Raw genomic sequence first — 21,613 nt, forward strand, 5'->3', positions numbered from 1 at the left:
CTACCCCACTGGGGCTTATAAATAGATGGTGATTGAGTGCTGAGATTCCTGGTAGATGGAAATTAGAATGATTTCCCACTTTATTTTAGGATTAGAATGGATTTTCAACCTTGCTGACATAGATGCTGAGTCCTACCCAAATATAATTTTGAGATGAAGTCCAAGTATCAATATTCTTTAAGTTTCTCAGGTAATTCAAATATGCAAGCAAAGCTGAGAAGAGCTGACCTGTGCAAAACAAAGCCACGGGATTTTTTGGACTTTAAGAAAATTACTTAAACCCCACATGGTAGATGGTAAACTGTATGTCTTTTCTTTTATATTTGGCTAAAATGTAACAACAAACTACAGGTAATACCCAGTGGGGTTCACATCTGAATGCCTAATTCTTAGCCTAAAGACCCCTTATCAGAAGTGGCTAAAGTAATTTACTTCATTTTCCTAAGGGAAAATGTTTTCTTGTATAGTCCAATCAGTCTTTGCTTTTAAGTAAGCTGGTCTATGGTAGAATATAGTTTATTTAAGTCAGTGCTGTTGTGAATATATGCAGAAGCCTGTGTCTGTTTATCCATTTCTTAGGATTCAGTCAAGACCAAGGTAATGCCTGGTGAGTAAGAACCAACCTATGGATTGCATAGCAACTGTGTGACTGTGGACAAGTTACCTCCATGGGTATTGGTTTCTGCATTTACCCCATAGTGCTATTGTGAAAATGAAATAAGCTTTGAATGGACACATGGTAAGCAAGCAATGAGTGTTAGGGAATATCACTGTGCATTTTAAGTACAGACACTTTATCAGCTATATCATTAAGAGGGCATTGCCTCCTTCAAGTATGTTCTGGGAAATAATTGCTACCAGTTCCTGAATCCCCGCTAGAAAGATTTCTCTTTCCATTGATCAGCTGCAGTGTACAAGCTTCTTGCTTAGCAAAGTATCTTTGTTTTACTTTATGGTTCTCTGTGAAACTAGGTGAAGATATTAGATGCTAGCTCTAGTTTAAAAAGGCATGCTGTGATAAAGAATCATAAAATGCGAACATGCTTGCCTATCATTTATTTGGTGAATTAATCTCCCTCTTTTCTTCTGAAAAGCTCACTTTTTATTCAAAGAATTCATCCTCCTAGAAAGTTTCTTCAATACACAAGTATAAAACAAAGAAGAAGTAAGAAAAAAGGTAGCTGTCAAGAGGCCACATCTGCAAATACGGTAACTCCAGTTAGGCACCAGTTAACTCTTTCCAGTGTAGACAAGGTTGTTTTTAAAAATCAAGACATTCATTATCATTTTTTTAATGATAGCATGGTAAGAAGAATTCATTTCTTCCAAGTTTATTGAGTTATTTTTGATGTCTGTATTAGCTCCCTAAATCTTTGGCTTATGGACAAAATTTTGAGCTCAATTCACTATTATCATTTATAGAAGACTCTGCAGTGGAAAATCTTTTTTGTTTTTTTGCTTCTATGATCAAATTGGCTTTTCATTATATCTTTAAAATGGAGAGATTATCATTTATTTTTTAAAAAGTTGAATCCTGGCTCAGAAAAATTAAGTCAATAGTCCAAGCTTGCTCAGCTTGTAGTTGACATCAAGAAAATAAACTCTGGTTTCCTGATTTGAAAGTCTATGTGTTTCCCCAAATACAATATTAGTTATCTGATAAGAGAGGAATGAAATACAAATCTGAAGTGGTTTTCTCTATATGAATGAGCAGACAGAGATCTAGTCCAGTTAATTTGGTTTTGTTTGGTATTGGTGCTTTCATTGTATTAAACAAATAATAAATGTGAAAATTAGGTTATAAAGATTATTTTAACATTTTTACAGCTATTAAACACTTCCAACATAAAATGCATAACAATATATTTGAGTGTTTTATAAAATAAGTACAGTTATTAGAATTACATGCTGGTTCTCAAAGACATATAGATGGAGTGATCCAGCAATGAACACCAATTTAAATGTGAATGATAACTCTAACCTCTTTCATAAATGTGAAGCCTAGGCCCAACTACTCTTCTTCTCATTTCTTCCCAACATACTCAGATTCCATGTCCCACCATATACATTTCTTATTGCTGCTATAACAAATCACCAAGAATTTAAGGGTTTAAAACTATGATTTGTTTTACCCTATAGGTTTTGAAGTCAGAAATCCAAAATGGGTCTCTGTAGGCTAAAATCAAAGTGTTGGTGAGGTAGTGTTTCGGCCGGAGGCTGTAGAAGAAAATGTGCTCCCTTTCTTACTTTTCAAAGCTTCTGGAGGCCACCAGCATTCCCTAGCACATAGTCCCTTCCTTTCTCTTTAGAGCTCAAGAAGGTGAATACATCTTCTCACATTGCATCACTCTGACCTCCTTTTCCACCCTCCCTTTCTCCTTTTAAGAACCCTATGCATCGGGCTCATTCAGATAATCCAAAATGATTACATTGGGCTCACTCAGATAATCCCAGTATAATTTCCCTATTTTAAGGTCAGTTGATTTGCAAACTTAATTCTATCTGCAGTCTTAAATTCCTCTATGCATGTAAGGTCACCTAAGTCACAGTTTCCAGGGTTTAGGATGTGGACATAATGAATCCATTTTCCTGCCTTCCAAAGCCACTTTCCTTGATTTTTCTGGAGTCATTTGACTTGTATTAAGGAATGAAAATGAGCATATACTAGATATTGAATACATATTTCCTTAGGGACACTGGTAGCTTTTCTTTTTAACAAAGTGTGGGTAAGATAAACGAGTAAGCAGGCAGGGATGGCAGAGGAAATGGGTTTACCTGAGTAGTAGAAGGTTCACCTGGGTAAGTGAAGATTCTGGCTTCAGTTAGGTTTCAACTCAGCTTGATAATTAAATGCTTAAATAACACTTCAGAGCCTTACTCCATTTGTCTGTCTTGATTCTTGTCTGAGACTTTAATCCATCCAGTCCAGGAAAAGCTATTTAAGGACACAGACCTCCATTCCATAGAATGTGAAAACTCAATGTTTTTAAAAGTGTGTAGTTTCCCAAACAGACTTTACCAGGTGCAGTTTTGATGAAATAGCTAAGATAGAAAGGAGAAAAAAAGGAAAAAAAAAATCTCGAGCATCTGTTTGAGTGGATCCTAAAATGCAAGTTTCATTTTCATTCATTTCAGTATGGGAGAACTGATTCAGGTGCTTGTGAGGCAGGCTGCTCTCTGTGCTTCTAAGCCTCTATGTATTTTTGGAGGTAGCTTTTCAAAGGCTATTTTTGTCCTTGTTGTTGTTTATTTGTTCATTTTTCGTGTCTTAGTAGTTGGAAACCTGAGCAGTTCTTGGCTCTTCAGCATTGCTCCCTTGAACTGCTGCAGACTAAATCCAACTGTGTAGCTTAAGACATAGGTTTATCGACCTCATTCAGCTGCTTCTGGAACTCCATGGGTGTGTAGAGTAGTCATGCAAAGCCAGTGAGAGGTTTGTGAACTGAGCTTTTGATGAGTATCACAATACCAAAAAGAAAAAAAACAAAGAAAAGAAAAGAAAGAAAGAAGGAAAAAGAAGGCTTTACTCATATGCTGTGAATGCTTTGGTATGATTAATCCACACTTACCCAACTGAGCTTAATGCCTGAATTTGCAGCATGTAGATTTTTCGGCACAGTGGTAGGCACAAAGCAAGTGCTTAATAAGTCTCTGTTGGATTGAATGCCATTGCAAAGATAGTCTTTTTCTCATTAGTTGCCTGTCAATATTCTTTTTTCCTAACTAGGACTCCCTCTGCCTTCCTGTTTCTCTGTGCATGTAAACATAGAAACTTACAAGGGCCTGTGTAGGGTCTCCAATGAATTGGGAGGTGAAATCCAATCAACAGCCCAGCATGTTTCTACCACTCAATTTCATACCTACCTTGCTAACCTAGGCTATTTGAAGCATACATTTAAGAGGTGAATGACATCTCACAGCCTCTAGCACACAGTAGGAACTCAACTGAGCTTTTTTTGGGGGGGTGTTGAATCAAAGAAGAAATCACTGAAGAGGTGGTTTCAAAGGATAGGGAAGATTTAGAGCTAACATTCTAGAGGATGTCTTTATTTTTTTACAGACATCATCATAAAGATGTCAGGCCATCTTTATAATTTTTCATTAAGGTAATTGACTAAAATGCTTGGTTATTAAACGTATTTTTGTTCATGGTTCTCGTTTCATGGGTAAATGCGTTCCAAGTAACATTAATGATTTCTAGACCATGCAATATACTAAGGAATTTCTGAATGGGTGAGCAAAGACTATTTTAAAATCATTGATTTCAGCCATTTATTCATGTATTCAACAAACCTATCTTCTTATAGTTTCAAAGAACTAAGGTACTGGAAGGGATATTAAATATCATCTAATTCCTTCGTTTGAAAGTTGAAGAGGCTAAAGCTAAAAGATGAATCTTTCCCCCAGATTTTACTCTTAGCATCAGAGCAAGTACTTGACTCCAAGTACTAATTCACTAATTCAGAGTTATTTCCAAAAAGGACAATAAATATTAAAACATGGTAACAAATGACCATTGAATGTAAACTGTGTTCAAGGCACTGTCCATAAAACAGAGGCATAATTGATGAACACTGTTTATGGGACTTTATACATTGGTTGAAAGTCCACAATAACTTGTAAAAATGTTAATACAAAAGAGAAATCGTGGTTTTTACATTTGATTATTTTTACATTTTTATATGGTTGAAAAAATTTTAAATAGCAAATTCCTATTTCTATAAAAAATTCATTATTGGAACATAGCCATTCTTATTCATTTCTGTGTCTTCAATGGCTGCTTTTGCAGGACAAGGTCAGAATGAGTAGTCATGTCAGAGACCTATGACCTACAAAGCATAAAATATTTACTTTCCAGCCCCTTATAGAAAACGTTTGCCAAACCCTTGACTGGGTATAATGGAAGCCAGCAAAAAATCAAATAATGTGTCCACAACATAAAAGACCCACACTTTTGTGTTTTAGAGCACAATATCTTTTTTTAGAAGTTTTCATAAAAAAGGGTATATTTATACTCACTAAGAGTTTTAGGCTTTGGTTATTGTGTTTTCTGCTATTTTTCATAGGGAAAAAATATAGAAGCATCTTGTATTTTTAGGCTAGAGTAGTTCTTGCAGTAGTTTAAATACTGAATTCATTATTTTTTTCTTCATTTTTAAAATCAGAATATCAGTATGAACCAGGCATGAGGATGAATGACAGTACAAGGAAAATGAACAGCACTTTCCTGGCACAAAAGTCGCTCCTATTTTAATAGTGTCATCATTGTTCTTTTGCAGTATTAAGTAGTTTGTGATCTAGGGGACTAGAAACTGTAAAATAAAACCTTTCTTAGTTACTGCAGGACAAATATACCCAATAATGTCAAATATGTAACTGCATGCAAATCAAAAGAAAGAAAGAAATACAGTTATTTAACTTCTCCTTCCCCAAATGAGTGTTTTAATTAACTAATCCAAATGTCTCAACATGTTTCCTTTAATATCCTTTCATCTGCTATTGACTTGAAAGAAAGAAAGGCAGTTTGAAGTACGGAAGAATCTTGAGATGTTAGCAAAGGAAGATGTCCCTAAAAAGTTAAAAGACCTCATTAAAGTTTGTTTGAAGATCCTGCCAGACATATTCCAACTAATGCACTGTGGAGTCCTAGATATGTTTGTTCAGTAGCCACTGACACCGGTTGAAAATGTTTGCAGATTAATCAAGTTCCCGTTCATTTGCAGGGAAATATCTCACCGTCTTAGATAGCTCCTCTTTGAAAATAAAAAGCAAAGCAATGCTCCTTATAACATAGCAGTGTTCTGCTCCACGACTGTTTCAGTGCTTTATGACTGACAAAGAGAGTCATTAGAAGTCTGTTTGATGGACATAACTAAGTGAATTGGAAAAAATAAAAAAGCCTTTTCAGCCCATTCAGAAATAATTGATGTGACTGAGACAGCTGTATGTGAGTTCCAGATAAGGAGATGATTTATGGAGAAACTATTGAAGCTAAAAAGGAAGGTGCAAATTTAAAGTTTCCAATAAAGTTGTCTGTAAGACACAGAGCAGCATTCAAGTGGGGAAGAGATTTAACCTAAAACTCTTTCCAGAGGCACCCTTAGGGTTCTATCTTCTTGCTAATGAAATTCCTGTAAAAGTAGTGTCACTAGGTTGTAAGAAATGGGCTGACTCCAAAGGGAAAGTTTCTGCACTCCTGATGCTGGGTTCTGTCTTTTACTGTAAGTATTGTGTATAATAGGATATTCCTAAAGTTCAACTCTTTTCTTTTCCATTTTGCAAAACTGGCTACAGCCCTATCAAAGATCATGCAGGATATAACAGAAGATTTTGCAAATGTGGATGGAACACCAAAAATTTTGTCTGATTATGGGACTTAATATTTGGTTTTATGCTGTGATGGTTACCTTTGAATCAGACTAACAATTAAGAATGGCTAAAAATAAAGAATAATAAAATATTATCATATATTTGTGAGTATGCATTTGGTCTTTATTCTCTTAGAAACTATAAGTGAATTTCGTGACAGACTTAGGTAGCACCTCGAAATGTTATACATATTTGGTAATGATTATATTCTGAAAACAGAGTAACATATTACTGTTAATTTCAGAATTAATTTCCTCAAAGGGGCAGACTATACATAGTGCATGGTATTATCAGTACTTTCAAAAAAAAAGGCGGTTATATGATTCTCTGAAGTTAAAAATTTTTGAATGACTATGTAATATTAAAAAAATGTAACATTTACCATACCTACAGTATGCTAGGCATGACATCAGCTTCTTAGATAATAAAAAAATTTTTTTAGAAAATTGTTCCAGTCCTCTAATGAATTTGAAATGTGTGGGCTTAACTTTCTTTGAACCCTCTGAATAAGAGCAGGATGAGATCTGGCTGCTAATCCGTATTTGAAGTAAGTGAAGATTTTGATAACTTCTTATGTGACCTCTAAACCTTCTAGACTGCCTAGATTTAGGTTGACTGGTAATTCACATTATCAATTACAGAGAGGCAGTTTTACAAAAAAGAAGAATGGATCAAATGCTCACCACCTTTTCCCTTCACATATTGCCTTGCAATAATGTCATTGGAACTCAAACCTTATTTCTGTCATACAGGCATATTCTTAATGCCCTCTTCATCTAAGCAGACTGGCTTTCCCTTGGTCCCAGGTTTAACAATATACCATTTTGACTTCTGTTCATGTTTTCCAAATTAAAAAATATATATATTAATAAGCAAATGCGTTTCTCGAATCTGTTATATACCTCACAGCATCCACTTTAATCCTGAGTTGCTGTGTTTGCCTTTTCCAGGCTGTGAGGTTAATTTTACATGCACATGATCACGTTAGTGACATCTCTCTCACCTTGGGCTCATCAGAATTTCCACTGAGGAGAGGAGGGTAGGAAGAGGTAGCCATCTCAGGGACCTCCACAGCCAACAGAGTGAAGGCAAGCCTAGAAGGAAGGGGACCTCTCCATTCACACCTGCTCCCACTTCCCCAGTGACTTCTAGATTTCTCGAATATAGTCAGTAAAATTCTTTAAAGAACAGAGAATGTTGGTTCCCAGTCTGTAGTCGTTTAAAGCAAAGTCAATTCTAATGATCGAGACACGTCCCACATTCCAGGAACTGGATATTATCCAGAGTTACCTTTGAATATACACATGTATTCAAGTGAAAGTCTACAGTGTGTCGTGGTGGAAACAAAACATAATTGATGGATACTCTTTTTAAGTAATTGAATATAGAGATATTCACACAATAAATACTTAGATTCAGATAGTTTTGGAAAAATGTGGGTGTTATGGCACATACCTATTTGTTTTACAAAAACCTTTCGTCTAGAGCAATAAAAACAGTACATGAATAGGAGAATTAGTTTGAAATTTCATATGAATTCTAGAAATTCTGTTCAGAAACTTTGTAAATTACTGGGCCAGCTCTATGTTTTTATTAAAAAAAAAAAGAAGAAGCAAAAACATAAGGGAGATAGTTCTAGTTATATAGCTGTGGCCTCAGGTATAATACCTTTTATAGTACGTCTTTGAGGGAGCTTAAGGCTCTTTTTATAGACTATCTCATTATTTCTCAGAGAATTTAAGTTGGTAAGGGATGTGTTTTATTTTCTGCATTTTACAGACTCTGAGCCTAAGGCGCAAGAACCAAGGGTCAGCTAACTTGTCTGAGGTCAATAGGGAATCCATAAGGTTGCTTGGAATTGAATCTTTCTTTCCCCCGTATTTCTAATATACATTTTTCCCATTAAACACACACACACACACACACACACACACACACACACACGTAACCCATACATGCAATTGCTCAACATGGTTTACTGTTTACCTTGCCTTTGTGATTTTCTTTTTAATTTCATTTCTCTATTAATTCTAGGTAGTTGATGTCTAGTCTCTGATCTCTTTCATTCTCCAACAACCTTATGTTATTAGACATATTTTTTGCTAGCCCTTTTTGCTTGAGGTATTTACCCTACATCAAAATGTCTTAAATAACAATGAAGAAAGACCAAAAAATAGATGAATGAATGCTTTAACACAAATCTTTTGTCTAACCTACATCTCTCATACTGTATTTAAAAATTAGTATTCTATTTCTACTCTCTCCATTTCTCTGTGTGTTTATAAGTGGCTCTTTTACTTCCTTTAGTTTAATCTCCTAGAATTGTTCCCCAGAGTTTAGAGATTTTTATAGCAAAAATGACCTTTTAATGGATAAATCCACTGGCTTATGGTAATCAGCCTTCTTCTCAATTCTCTGATGGTTTTGATCACCTAAGATTCTTTTTTTCTTTCCAGAAATTATCTCTCTCCTTGGCTTCTGAGTTTCAAAAATGATCTGGTTTTCCTACCCACCCTCTTTTTTATCCTTTGCTGCTGGTCCCAAACATAAAATTTATAATCAACCCTCAAATACATGTTATCTATCAAAATTATTTTAGAGCTCTCAACCACCCCTCTTGTGCAATTCCTGCCTAAATTCCTAAGCAGGTTTCATAGCATTGTTTTTGGTACCTTTATTTTATTGAAAACTTAATCAAATTATATTTATAACAATAAAAATCTCTATAAGATTTTGAGTTTCTTTCTTTTTTTTTTTTTTTTTTGTCTTTTCTAGCATCACACCCATGGCATATGGAGGTTCCCAGGCTAGGGGTCTAATCGGAGCTGTAGCCACCAGCCTACACCACAGCCACAGCAACACAGGATCCAAGCCACCTCTGCGACCTGCACCACAACTCATGGCAATGCTGGATCCTTAACCCACTGAGCAAGGCCAGGGATCAAACCCACAACCTCATGGTTTCTAGTTGGATTTGTTAACCACTGAGCCATGACGGAAACTCCAGATTTTGAGTTTCTTCTATGCAGAGTTATTGCTGGAACATCCTTGAAGCCTTGGGACAAAAATGGGACAAAACAAATGTAGATATAATTACTAAATCCAGTCAGCCACACAGATTTGCTTTATAATCACCTCGCTGCCCATTCTTATTGATTTTTCCCCATGGTTCATTCTTTGTTAGTATAATCCTTTGCCTTTAACATTTCTTCTTCCTATTCTTTTGCAGGAAAGGGTCAGATTATGCCTTTAGTCTCACCCCTTTAATTAGATCATTTATTTGCCTAATAAAATCTTTGATTTCCACACTTTCTTGTTTATAATTCTCACATATGTCCCCACTCACAATTTTTGGAACAGTTTTCTTAGAGACCTCTTTTTCATTACTTAATTTTCAAGACTTTTTTTTTATAGTTTCAAAGAGCCGGAAAGCTGGCATGCTTCCTCAAGCTCTTCTGCTTTTTTCTGTTTTGTATAGCCCAGGTTGCCTTTGCAAGATACGAAGTCACTTATCACCCTAGAGAGAAAACTAGAAAGTTCAGACACCTCAGTAATTGGATGTTTTCAAACCATACTTCTGCATCTCAAGATGGAACCATGGTTCTACTGACTCTCCAAGGAAATTCTATGGACACTTAGGGGGCCAGCTGGCTTCCTGGAGTAGTTTGGGTTTTTTTGACTTCTTTCCACATGTTCTTTCATAGAGTTTCCCTTTCCTCTCTGTGTCTCTTCATCATCTAGAGAGATGTTAGAAATGACTGATATCCAGTCTCACCCTGAACACTGATTCATTGGGTTTAAGTTGAGGCCAGAGAGCGGCATTGCGTTTTCTCACGAGTATTCAGGGTGATTCTAAGATACATGTAGGTTTGGAATCATCACTTAAACCACTCTACTTCATAGTATCAGTCATTAGTAAAGTGACAGTTATATATACAATGCAAACTTATTCTCTCTTTATACAGTCAATATACTGCTTACATTTCTGGCTTAGTCAATATATCTGGACTTTATAAATAATATGGATTTTGTGTCATGGTTTCTGACATAAAAACTATTTTCTCAATAAAACCAACCTGATGACAAAGGATAATGTGTAAATACTTGTCTCTTTGCTTGTCTGTCTTCCTATCCAGCTAGCTATCTATCTACTTAGTCTACATGTCTGATCTACTATTGAAATTGAAGATTAATTAATCTCCTTCAGAATTCAGAACTCTGTACTAACTTGGTTCAAAGTACCAACTTAAAAAATTTGCCACATGAATTGCATTTATTCAAAATTATCAAAATATAGCTTAAGAGATAGTAATATAATGTTCATGAAATGCAGATGAAAATGATAGATGGAGTATTTTATGATCCATTGTATGATATTATTTATTTTTGATTTTTATTGTGAATCAGTTCCCCATTCACTTAGACACTATTTTAGATGAAATAACTTTTTATTAAAAAAAGGAAGTTTTAATGAATCTAGGCATTTGCTAGTATATTTATCGATCTTAGTATTTTAAAATTATGTTTTCCTTCCATCATTAAATTTAATATTAACCTACAATAATTCACGGAGATGAAAATATTCACAGTTAAAATAGGTAATCAAGAAAGTAAAATGCACAGATTCATAATAGTTAGTATATATCATAGAAAAGTAGTTTATTTTTGACATTTTTCATTGCAAACATAGTCTATCACCTCTCTGTAACTCTAGAATTGCTTATGTAGAACCAGCATTTAAGCACAGATTCTGAGATTACCACCTTTGTTCAAACATCACCCTATGTTCTGTTTTTTATATAAAAATGGAACATTAATTTTCATAATTTCTTATTTCCCTTTGTCAATGTATTGTAATAATTTATGTATTTTTGTTATTTTTAAATGATTTTTATTTTTTCTATTATAGTTGGTTTACAGTGTTCTGTCAATTTTCTACTATACAGAAATGGGACCGAGTCTCACACACACACACACACAAAAAACACACACACATATATATATACACACACATTCTTTTTCTCACATTATCCTCCATCATTTTGAACTTTCTTCTTGCAGTAGTGGATTGATTCTAAAAGATTTCAGAATCCTTAAAATAGAATTAAGAATTGTATTTTACTCTCATTTCTCTATTCAGAGTGGTGTTTTTTGTTTTTTGTTTTTTGTTTTTTGTTTTTAACCACTGCTATGTTTTAAAGTGATAATATGTCGTCATGACTCTGGGCCTCCTTTCCTAAATTCAGCATTGTCATTAAAATGTTACTCTTCAGTAGTATTCCCTGAGTATCTTCTGTATACAGAACGATATGGTTTCAGAAGACTTTTCAGTGGTTTCATTTCTGAGGTTAGAACAAACATAAAACCATTCACTGCGAGTTTGCAATCATTTGAAAGTGACAAACGGAAAATAGAATATGTACACATAAGATAAAGCATGGAAAACACAAATTGATTTCTATATGTATTAAGAAGATGAAAACATCACAATCATACTACTGTAAAGCATATGAGAATTATTAGTGAAATAAGCATAATGTTTCTAGAGATTTTGTTGCTAATAAATATTGGCCCATGGTGTGTATGCTGTTTGTACTAGAAATGTTTCATGATTGTTTTAAAATACTGCAGTTCCAATTCAGTGAAACGTGATAAAGAACAGAATGTACTTTAAATGTTTTTGCTTTTCAATAGGATTCAGAATTTCTAAAAGTTTGATTTTGAATTAAATGAAAAAGAAGATTTTGTAGACTGTGCACTCCAAATATGTACTGGGGGAGGAACTGGGTTAGAAATATGAACAATGTACAATATTCCTGGCCAGTCTTTCTCTCTGTGACCAAATAAAGGGAAGATTTGTGGAAGCATATGCTTTTCTTTAGTAAAGCCAATTTATAAACTTCAGGAAAATATCACAATTCTTAGCTTTCCCATTTGTAACCTACCGTGTGTAGATAATCCTTAACATTTAAAAAATTCTACTGGTCTCAGTTGTGATTAGTGGTTTTTACCAGCAGTATGCAAGTTTTAAAAGTGCAAAAAAGGTTCTTTACCTTTCTCACTATTCTGACAACATTAATTTTATACTTTATATTATAAAGAACCAGTCTGAGCTATAGACTTAAAAATCGGTATATTTATGCCACTTTCAATTCATACAAGAACTTAATGGATATGACTATTGCCAAGAATAATCTCAGATGGATATTACAGAATCTTTTTATATTGTTTCTTCCCCAAATGTTATGTATACATAGCCCTGAACATGCCTGGCATTAATTTGTTCCATTAATGAGCCTAAAATGTTTTTGTTTTATTTTGTAGTTACAAAAACCTTTAAACTCCGTACATAGTAAGGATTCTATCTAGTGAACATCAGTAGGATAGTAAATCATGGGGTCCAATTGGAAAAATATTTGCAGCACTTTTTATTTTTGTTTTTATTTATTTATGTTTTTGGCTGTGCCCACAGCATGCAGAAGTTCCCGAGTCAGGGACTGAACCCACACCATAGCAGTGCAAACACCAGATCCCTAACCTGCTGAGCCACCAGGGAACTCCTGGAGCATTTTAAATACAACTAAAAGACTGTGCATGGTATTCCTTTTTTGAACAACCTGCAAAAGTCATAGTAAAAGCACATATAATTAAACTTTTAAAGCTTGTTTTCAATTCCTTGGTTAAGGAAACAATGTCTATTATTTCAATACTACCTTTACACTTTTAAGGTCAATAGGTAATATTTTTAATACGGATGAAGAAGATAAATATTCTGATTTACTAGCACTACATCTAAATTCCTTTTTATCAGCTGTACCTTTAATAGTTTAAATCAACTGCTGGAACACTCATCGTAGACCATAGGGCATATGGACAAAGTATTTAGAAATGAAATTTTTATACAATGAATTAGTTCTATATTTGTTGCTTTCCAAAACCACTGACCCTTGTTTTTATAAGGAGTCTATTTGTGAAAAACATATTCGAAGTGACGACTACAGAAGAGAAAATATGGTGACTATGTGGAACTAGCATACCAGATTTAAATGTGTGTTTTAGTGAAATTGCTGTTTTCTTATCTCTGTTTCAGAAAGGGAATTTTCAGTTTTTCCACAATAAAATCTAAGCTCTAGGTATTGCCTCAGGAAATACAGAGTTAACCAAATTAGATTTCAACATATCATATTAACCATTTGGTATTAAGCTAGTTTTCAGTCGACCTTAATGTATGTCATTTATGTATTTTTAAAGTAAGATCATTTACAATCTTATATCTTAGTGACATTCAGAATCTTTTCTTTTACAGCCATTTCGTAGAGTGACGTTTTCTGTTGTGAGTCAGCCTCAGGACCCACATCAGGGGTCACTGCAGAGTTGCTATGACAGCGGGCTGGAGGAGTCAGAAACACCAAGCAGTAAGAGTTCATCAGGGCCAAGACTGGGTGCCCTTCCACTCCCAGAGGACAACTATGAAAGGACCACGCCGGATGGCAGTGTTGGTGAGGCAGAGCATATGGAAAATGGTAGGGGCAAACACAACATCCACACACATAATCACGCTAGTGAGCCATAATAAGTAGCCTCGCGAAGGTCAGTCTAACACCAAAATAAAATAGCTGACACTAAATCTGTTTTCTCTGAAATAATAAATATTTGCTAAAGTACAGAAATGCTAAATAAAGGAGCATAACTCTCTAGATAAAATTCACCAAACTTGCACCATCATTTTAAAACAGCCTGTCAGAAATAAACATAGTTACTAATAAATCAATGTAATACCTATGATGAAAAAAACAACTAAACTAGTGCACAATGCCTAAATGATAGCCACTGAGAAAGGTCTCGTGTTATTGTTTTCTTCTATTCATTTTTGTCATGCAACTATTTCTTCAATTGCAATTGTCCAGTCTTAGTAAAAGGAAATGACAATAAACACACCTTGCTCAAGTCTTTCTTCCCCTAGGTATTTAGAAAAGCATTTTCAAACCTTTCCCTTTTGAATGATAACTGAAATGGAGTCAAAGAAGGAGAACAGTGTTATCTCATTCTCCAAAATATATTGTAGATGCTATTAGAACTCCCCTCTCATGGAATTATAAGGTTTTTCTTGTCTTTGTGCAAGGGAAGGGGAGGAGAGAAAATTATAGCACTCTATGTTCTTACCCTGTTGTGAGATGGCTCTCATAATTACCACAATTAGCCTTATGTACACATTCCTTTAAGTTATAAAGTTAGATTGCAAGTAGTACTGATAAAACTTTCACATTCGTTTTTGTTCCCAAAGACAATTAGATGATTTATTTTTTTGGATTTCAGGTTATACATAAATGCTTGAGGAATAGAGTTGCATCAGATAATGGAATGCTAAAGTTCTTGCTGACTTTATTATTTCATATATAAAAAGAGATCTGGTTATAGGTAGGGAAAGGAAAGGGAATCACACACATTTTATCTCTAGTGAAGCCTTGAAGTGGATTTATGTCTGTCACCATTCCATCCCCCGAGTGAAATAAGACATTCTAACTTTTGGTTATATACCAGTTTCTTGAGGGATGATATGCAAATAGAACATGTTAATGCAGGAGAATGTCTGATTTTTTTTTTCTGGAGATTTACCTATGAATATTAAAATCCAACATTAGAGAATAATCTATCATAAATGACCCCCAACTGAAATTATTTCTTACCTAAATCATGTTAAATAGTTATTTTTCCACATTGTTATCTTGTTGAACAGATATGATATCAGAGTCTGATGATTGACATCCCTCTTGATTAATTATCAGAGTTTAAATGGCATTTTGCCTTATGGCTATAAAGGCCTGCTTATCTGTGTGTATGGCGGTGTGTGCTTATGTGGATGGGAGTTTGATATAGTTTTTAGGAATTAACCATTTTTTTTTAGTATTTTTTAAAATAAGTTAAATTTTGGTATGCATTGCAATTCTGATGAATGTATATTTAAGGCAAATATGTTTGAAATGCTTTGCACAAAAGTAAAAATGAAATTAGAACTACTGTAATAATGTTTGGTACATACGCACACCCCTAGGAAGGCAGTATTAATTTACTTTAAGGGCATTACTATATTTGCACTACCTTTTGATGATATCATATAATTTTGTGTTTTATAAAGTACTTGTCTCATTATAAACAGCATAAAGTACAATTAAGTTTTTATTTTTTGAATGTCCACTCTCATTGGCATTATAATCATACTTTAATGTTATTTTCTGGTTTGGGGGCTTAAGGGGTTTTAATGCCATTAAAATAAGAAAGATATAATGAATAATGAACATAGTTATATATGACAAACAGACAGCGGTTACTTTTTAGGAAACATACATGTTATGGAAAACTTAACAGGTGAGCTTATTAAGAGATTGGAAAGTTTACTGAGAAGCATTTCCCAAAGAAGAATTTTACTTATTTTTCATAACTGTTATCAGTTTTGTCTACAGTCAAGAAACATAATGTAACTGATTTTTCTTGATTTTATGTGACTGACACTTGAAATTCAGAGTTTATATAACCATTTGTCATCTGCTAGATGTGATTCATGTTAGCCCTGATCTATAGGTAATGACAGGAGAAGTGATTCACTTTGGATGATCCAAATGTAGCAGTTGACATTTGAGTAAGAGTTTTTGTTGGGTTCAAGTTTTCAAGACTACTGCCTAGCCTCCAAGTGCAATTGTATTGCTTGAATTCTGGTAATTTCATCTTCAGTATTAATGGATCATTCTGGCATAAATAGAATTGGAATTGAAACCTGTCAAATATTCATTTGTCACATTTAATTGGAATCCAGGTAATCTGCAGTGTTTCGCTTGGTTAGGTTTTAATCAGGATTTGTATTGGATTTTCCAAGAAAATACCATTTTGGATGCAGTCCTAGTTCCCGGTTATTATGATCTCAAATATTTTTTTCTCGAATTTTAACCTCTAGGAGACAGTGCAGTTATAACTAATTTTTTTGAATTAGCTTTCACTGTAAAGTTTAGAAGATGATTTCTAGTGTAATAACTTTGTAACTTTCCAACACGATGATGCAAACTGGGCATAACTGGGACAGCTAATGATCAAAAGAAATTGTCCCAGATGCTCTAATAAGGAAATAACTCAGATACAAGAAAATTTAAGTACATAGACAGTCAAATGCACCAATGTTTTACAAAAACTTTTATCTGCTTTCTTTAGCATAATAAACAAAATTTTATTGAGGGCTTATTGGTTAATTCTCTTTATAACAAGTTTTATCCTATATTCCAACCCACATTAGTGCCAAATGATAAATGAGGCTTAATTTTCTTATTAGCTTATGTCAAAGAATACAGTGTAGAAATGAGCATAATTTCTTGAAACCTGAATCTAGTAATTGAAGTAAGATCCACCATTTTGATCATTTCAAATCTGGGATACTTAACATTCCCAGGGTCTCTAGGAAGGAATCATGAAAATTATACTATTTAAAAATATTTTAAGAAAACCATTATAAATTTATATGCTTAATGAAAAAGATCACTAAAATATTTTTCTTTACCTTTAATTATTATCAATATTATGACTATTGCACATTGATCCTTTGAAAAGATTGAAGAAGTTGGTTATTATTTTGTTAAAATAGATTTAGTGGAATTAAATATTTTAAAATATGGAATATATACTAGGAAACTAAGTAATGGTAAAATACTTGATAATGATACAATAAATTGATAATTTCAGTGAAAACCAAATATTAGGCTTAAAAGGTCCATCATATTAGGTGCAACCATTATGAGTTCTTTAGGTCTACTTTAAGTACTGATTTTGACCCCTGCCTTCATGCCATGGTGTACTTATTCTTCCCAAAGTCCCCCTGAATCATATTTGTAAGGCTCATTTGTTCTTACTATGCATCACATCACCATGTGATATGTTTAACAATGTAAATATAGAAAACACTCCACTTGACCTCTAATCCCAATTTTCATTTAGGATTGGGTTAGGTAACATAACACCTTCTGGGTCTGTTTCTAATCATCAGTAAGGCAATTACCTAAATTAACTCCAAAATTGCATGGAGAGCCAATAAGCTGTGATCCTTTTCTTACATCCAATTTTTCTTATATATTTTATTTTCCTGAACTGAAAGAGAACTTTGGGTCGCTTAAATGAGATGGTGAGTGAATTCGATAATATGATAATATGTAAAAAGCAGAAGTAATATAACACATGTGAATTCTAATAGATAATGAACATATTAAAAAAAAATGAACCAAGTCAAATGGTGTCATTTCTGGACAGGTAGGTGGAAATGCTGGCCTAACAGCAGGTCAGTATGGGAAACAGCTTTGGAATCTCCCCAAATTACACTATGCAAGAGGCATTTATAAGTCTGATCTGGCTCTGGGTACAGTTCCCTCAAAAACAATAATTATAACTAAGTGATAGCAGAATAGAACTAGCACATTTACTTTCTTACCTGACAATGTAAACTTTGGTCCAGAGTAAGCACGAACAAAAGGAACAAAATAGTATGTATTTTCCTCTAGGTAAATTTATAGACAGTGTAGCATAGAAATCAAATAAAATATCAGCTGATCCATAAAGCAGATTTTCAAAAGTTAAATACTCAGAAATTTGGCCACTCTAACTGCCTTTTTGTCTTTTCTGTCTTTTTAGGGCCACATTCACAGCATATGGAGGTTTCCAGCCTAGGGGTCAAATCGGAGCTGTAGCTGCTGGCCTGCACCACAGCAACACTGAATCCTTAACCCACTGAGCAAGGCCAGGGATTGATCCCACATCCTCATGGATACTAGCTGAGTTCCTTAACCACTGAGTCATGACAGGAACTCCCCTAACTGCTTAATAAACTTTATGCTTCTTGCTAATCTCATATTTAAAATATAATTTTGATTTTTATACACTAATATTTTTGAATTTCTTATTTCTAGATGTTCTTACTTTTTCAGACTTTGTAAGCTAGGCCTAATTGTCTTATTCATTCTCCTCACTCTACATGATTTAGTATTTAGAGCACTTTGTTCTTGAGGTTAAAACATGGTGCATTCTACTGTGAACCCTTGTTGTAACTGCCATGGGTTTTTCACACTGATTTCAGAATAAATGACAGTATATTTGACATATTTGGGAATGAAGCACCGTTTTTACTTTTTTTTTTTGTTTTTGTTTTGTCTTTTGTCTTTTTAGGGATGCACCTGTGGCATATGGAGGTTCCCAGGCTAGGGGTCTAATAGGAGCTGTTGCCAGCCTATGCCACAGGCACAGCAATGCCAGATCCAAGCTGTGTCTGCAACCTACACCACAGCTCAAGGCAACGTCAGATCCTTAACCCACTGAGCGAGGCCAGGGATCAAACCTGCAACCTCATGGTTCCTAGTCAGATTCGTTAACCACTGTGCCAAGACGGTAACTCTGGTTTTTTTACGGCCAAGGGTAGTGAGACTAGAGATTAAATTCATATTCCTGAGAGATAAAAGACCCTCTCTTTTTCTACTTTTCTCCCTCTGTCAAATTTTCAGCCCTCACCTATATGGTTCTGTCATCTAGTTACTGTTGATTTATGTTGTTTTCATTTAGATTGAATTAAATAGCAAGGTTGCCTCTCGCAGCTTTTCAGAGATGCTCATATACTTGTTAATGGCATATACATAATACCTTAAAGCAAATGCCGTGCAAGTTTTGTTTTGTTTTTGTTTGTTTGTTTGTTTGTTTCTGTAGGATGAGACTAATATGCCTTGGAAAGGCTTCATTTTCATGGTTCTGCATTTTACCATGTCTAGTTGCCTTTGTCTGCATTTTCTACATTTCTAGCCATCTGTGAACTCTGTCTGTACTCCCCAAGGACCCCCAGGTCCACATGCCCCCACTCCTGGAGGGCCCTATTTATTCCTACTTCTTTATAATGATTAATGAGAGAAAGTGATTATAGAGTTTATCTTTAAGCAGAGTCTCAGCCAATCAAGATATGCCTTACAGCAGCTTTCCGCCTTTCCATTAAAATGAGCAGCAAAATCTAAAAGAATCTTAAGAGGATACTGTCCTAGTGGAGAAGTAAAGTTGTAGATAGAATGTACTAGTTGAAAAAACAGGCTTAAAATCGAATGAAATCAGGTTAAATCCTGGTTTCTCCTCCTATCTGACCTCTTAGCCCCATTTTTTCCAAAAATATGCTACAGGATTGTGGCAGAAACTAAATGAGATGATAGTATCGAATAATTTATAAGTAAATAATGAGTAGCAATAATCTTAGTCTATTAATTGATAAAGTTATTTACTACTATATTTAAATAATAATAATAAAATAATTGTGATCATTATTAGCTTTAGCTAGATATGACATAACACAGTGGCTTAATCATGAAGGCATTATAAAATGTTTAGTTTCACTAAGATAGCATCCTAAAATTACTGGTAAGAATGATATTCTCACCTCGAATACTTCCCAGGCAATTTCTTATTTTTGTGGGGTACCCAGGGATGACATCCAAGAGCAGTGACATTTAAACATGTCAAATATCTGAAAAGGGAGGAAAGAAAGATACTATCCTCTGGCGTCAAATCAACCCAACTCTTTGTGCTCTGTGTTTCAAGGTGAGGAGAAGAAGCCAATATTACCTCTCTGTATTCTTTTCTCTCTTTTAAAATGTTTTCACATTTTATACCATTTTCCCGTTGAATGCATTCTTCTTCAGGTGTATATTCCCCTTTGAACTGCTACAAACTGTTCACAATGACAGGAAAAAAAAAAAAAAAAAAAAAAAAAACCCAGCTTAAAAAAGTGTCCAATTAGGAGTTCCCGTCGTGGCGCAGTGGTTAACGAATCCGACTAGGAACCATGAGGTTGCGGGTTCGGTCCCTGCCCTTGCTCAGTGGGTTAACCATCCGGCGTTTCCGTGAGCTGTGGTGTAGGTCGCAGACGCCGCTCGGATCCCGCGTTGCTGTGGCTCTGGCGTAGGCCTGTGGCTGCAGCTCCGATTGGACCCCTAGCCTGGGAACCTCCATCTGCTGCGGGAGTGGCCCAAAGAAATAGCAAAAAGACAAAAAAAAAAAAAAAAAAAAAAAGTGTCCAATTAGTATGCTTACTGAACTCTCATCCCTTTCTTTTTTAATCCCAGTATTAATTATTAACACTGATAAAATGTGTGGCCGTATTACCTTTTTTATTCTAATTTGGTCCTTTAAAACTGGATCACTCTGGTGAGCCCTTATGACATTCGAGGAGAGAATGAGCTCTCATCAAATCTTACAGTGACTTTGGAGGTCAGTTAGTGGGTGTGTCACCTCCAGACTCTCAAAGCATTTGCTTATCTGAATTTCAGCACACTTGTTAGATAATGAATTCTTTATTTAGTTAAGGTATTACACATTTCTTGCATTCTTCTTTGCTTATAGAATGTATATACTTCTGTTCTTTGATTTTTTATTCTAGAACTGTGTAAAAAAAAAAAACAAACCTTGATGTTCTTGACATATGACCTTACTCATAAGCATCTTCTGTGTGCTTAAAGGAACTCTGGAACTTGGCTGTTAATGTGTAGTTAGTAAACAACCTCAGAGGTTAGTCCATATATCGAGAAATTGTTTCATCTCAATAATCCTCTTTTAGGTTAAAACACTCACCGTTGTTATTTCTACTATTCCATGTTCTTTTTTCCCCCTCTTTTCTTAAGTAAAGCAAAACAATAATATCCTTCTTGTCTTTTATTTAATGGGATAATTATACAGTGACAAAACTGTGGTTATACCTTTTAAGCCAACAAACATGTATTGAAAATAAAACATGGCCAAGCCTTTCTGAGGAAGTTGAAGGGAATGAGAAAGGATCTCTGCCTTCATGGTGGAAGTCCTTGTGTTGGGGAGATACACAATCTTGATTTCAGTAACTTCACTGTAATGTGAAAAAGAGAAAGCTTATTGGAGAGGTTCAGAATGGTATGAAGCCCAGGGAATGGAGAGGAAAATTGTTTAGATGAAACAATGATAAATCCACTTACTGAAATTTTTCATTTTATCAACAATATCTTGGGCTAGAAGAAGGCCTTGAAATGTTGTCTGCATCCATATCCTCTCTTTTTACCTGCCCATTTCATCATAATTTAAAAATAAGTAATGCTGTCTTCCCCAAAATAACAATAAGTAGGTTCTTCTATTTATTTTTTTAAATTATTAGACTATAGTTGACTTACAAAGTGGTGTTGATTTCAGGAGTACAGCAAAGTAAATCAGTTATAGCTCA

At 34.6% G+C, this 21,613-nt stretch overlaps 1 protein-coding gene across 7 annotated transcripts in view; it reads left to right on the forward strand.

Annotated features, from left to right (window-relative positions):
• Positions 1-21,613, forward strand: part of PCDH7 (protocadherin 7) — a 418,557-nt gene that overhangs the window by 181,957 nt on the left and 214,987 nt on the right. For 2 of the 7 annotated variants that reach the window (XM_084970757.1, XM_084970760.1), the window contains exon 2: positions 13,676-13,892. The exons of 1 other annotated variant lie outside the window; for it this stretch is intronic. In XM_084970757.1, coding sequence (XP_084826883.1) covers positions 13,676-13,892 — 217 coding nt within the window. 7 annotated transcript variants of the gene reach the window in all.

Source organism: Sus scrofa, chromosome 8 (genome assembly GCF_054392235.1).
Source record: "Sus scrofa isolate SSC_HxYL_T2T_F1_AM1 chromosome 8, Sscrofa_HxYL_maternal_Yorkshire_Landrace_v2.0, whole genome shotgun sequence".
Lineage (NCBI taxonomy): Eukaryota > Metazoa > Chordata > Mammalia > Artiodactyla > Suidae > Sus > Sus scrofa.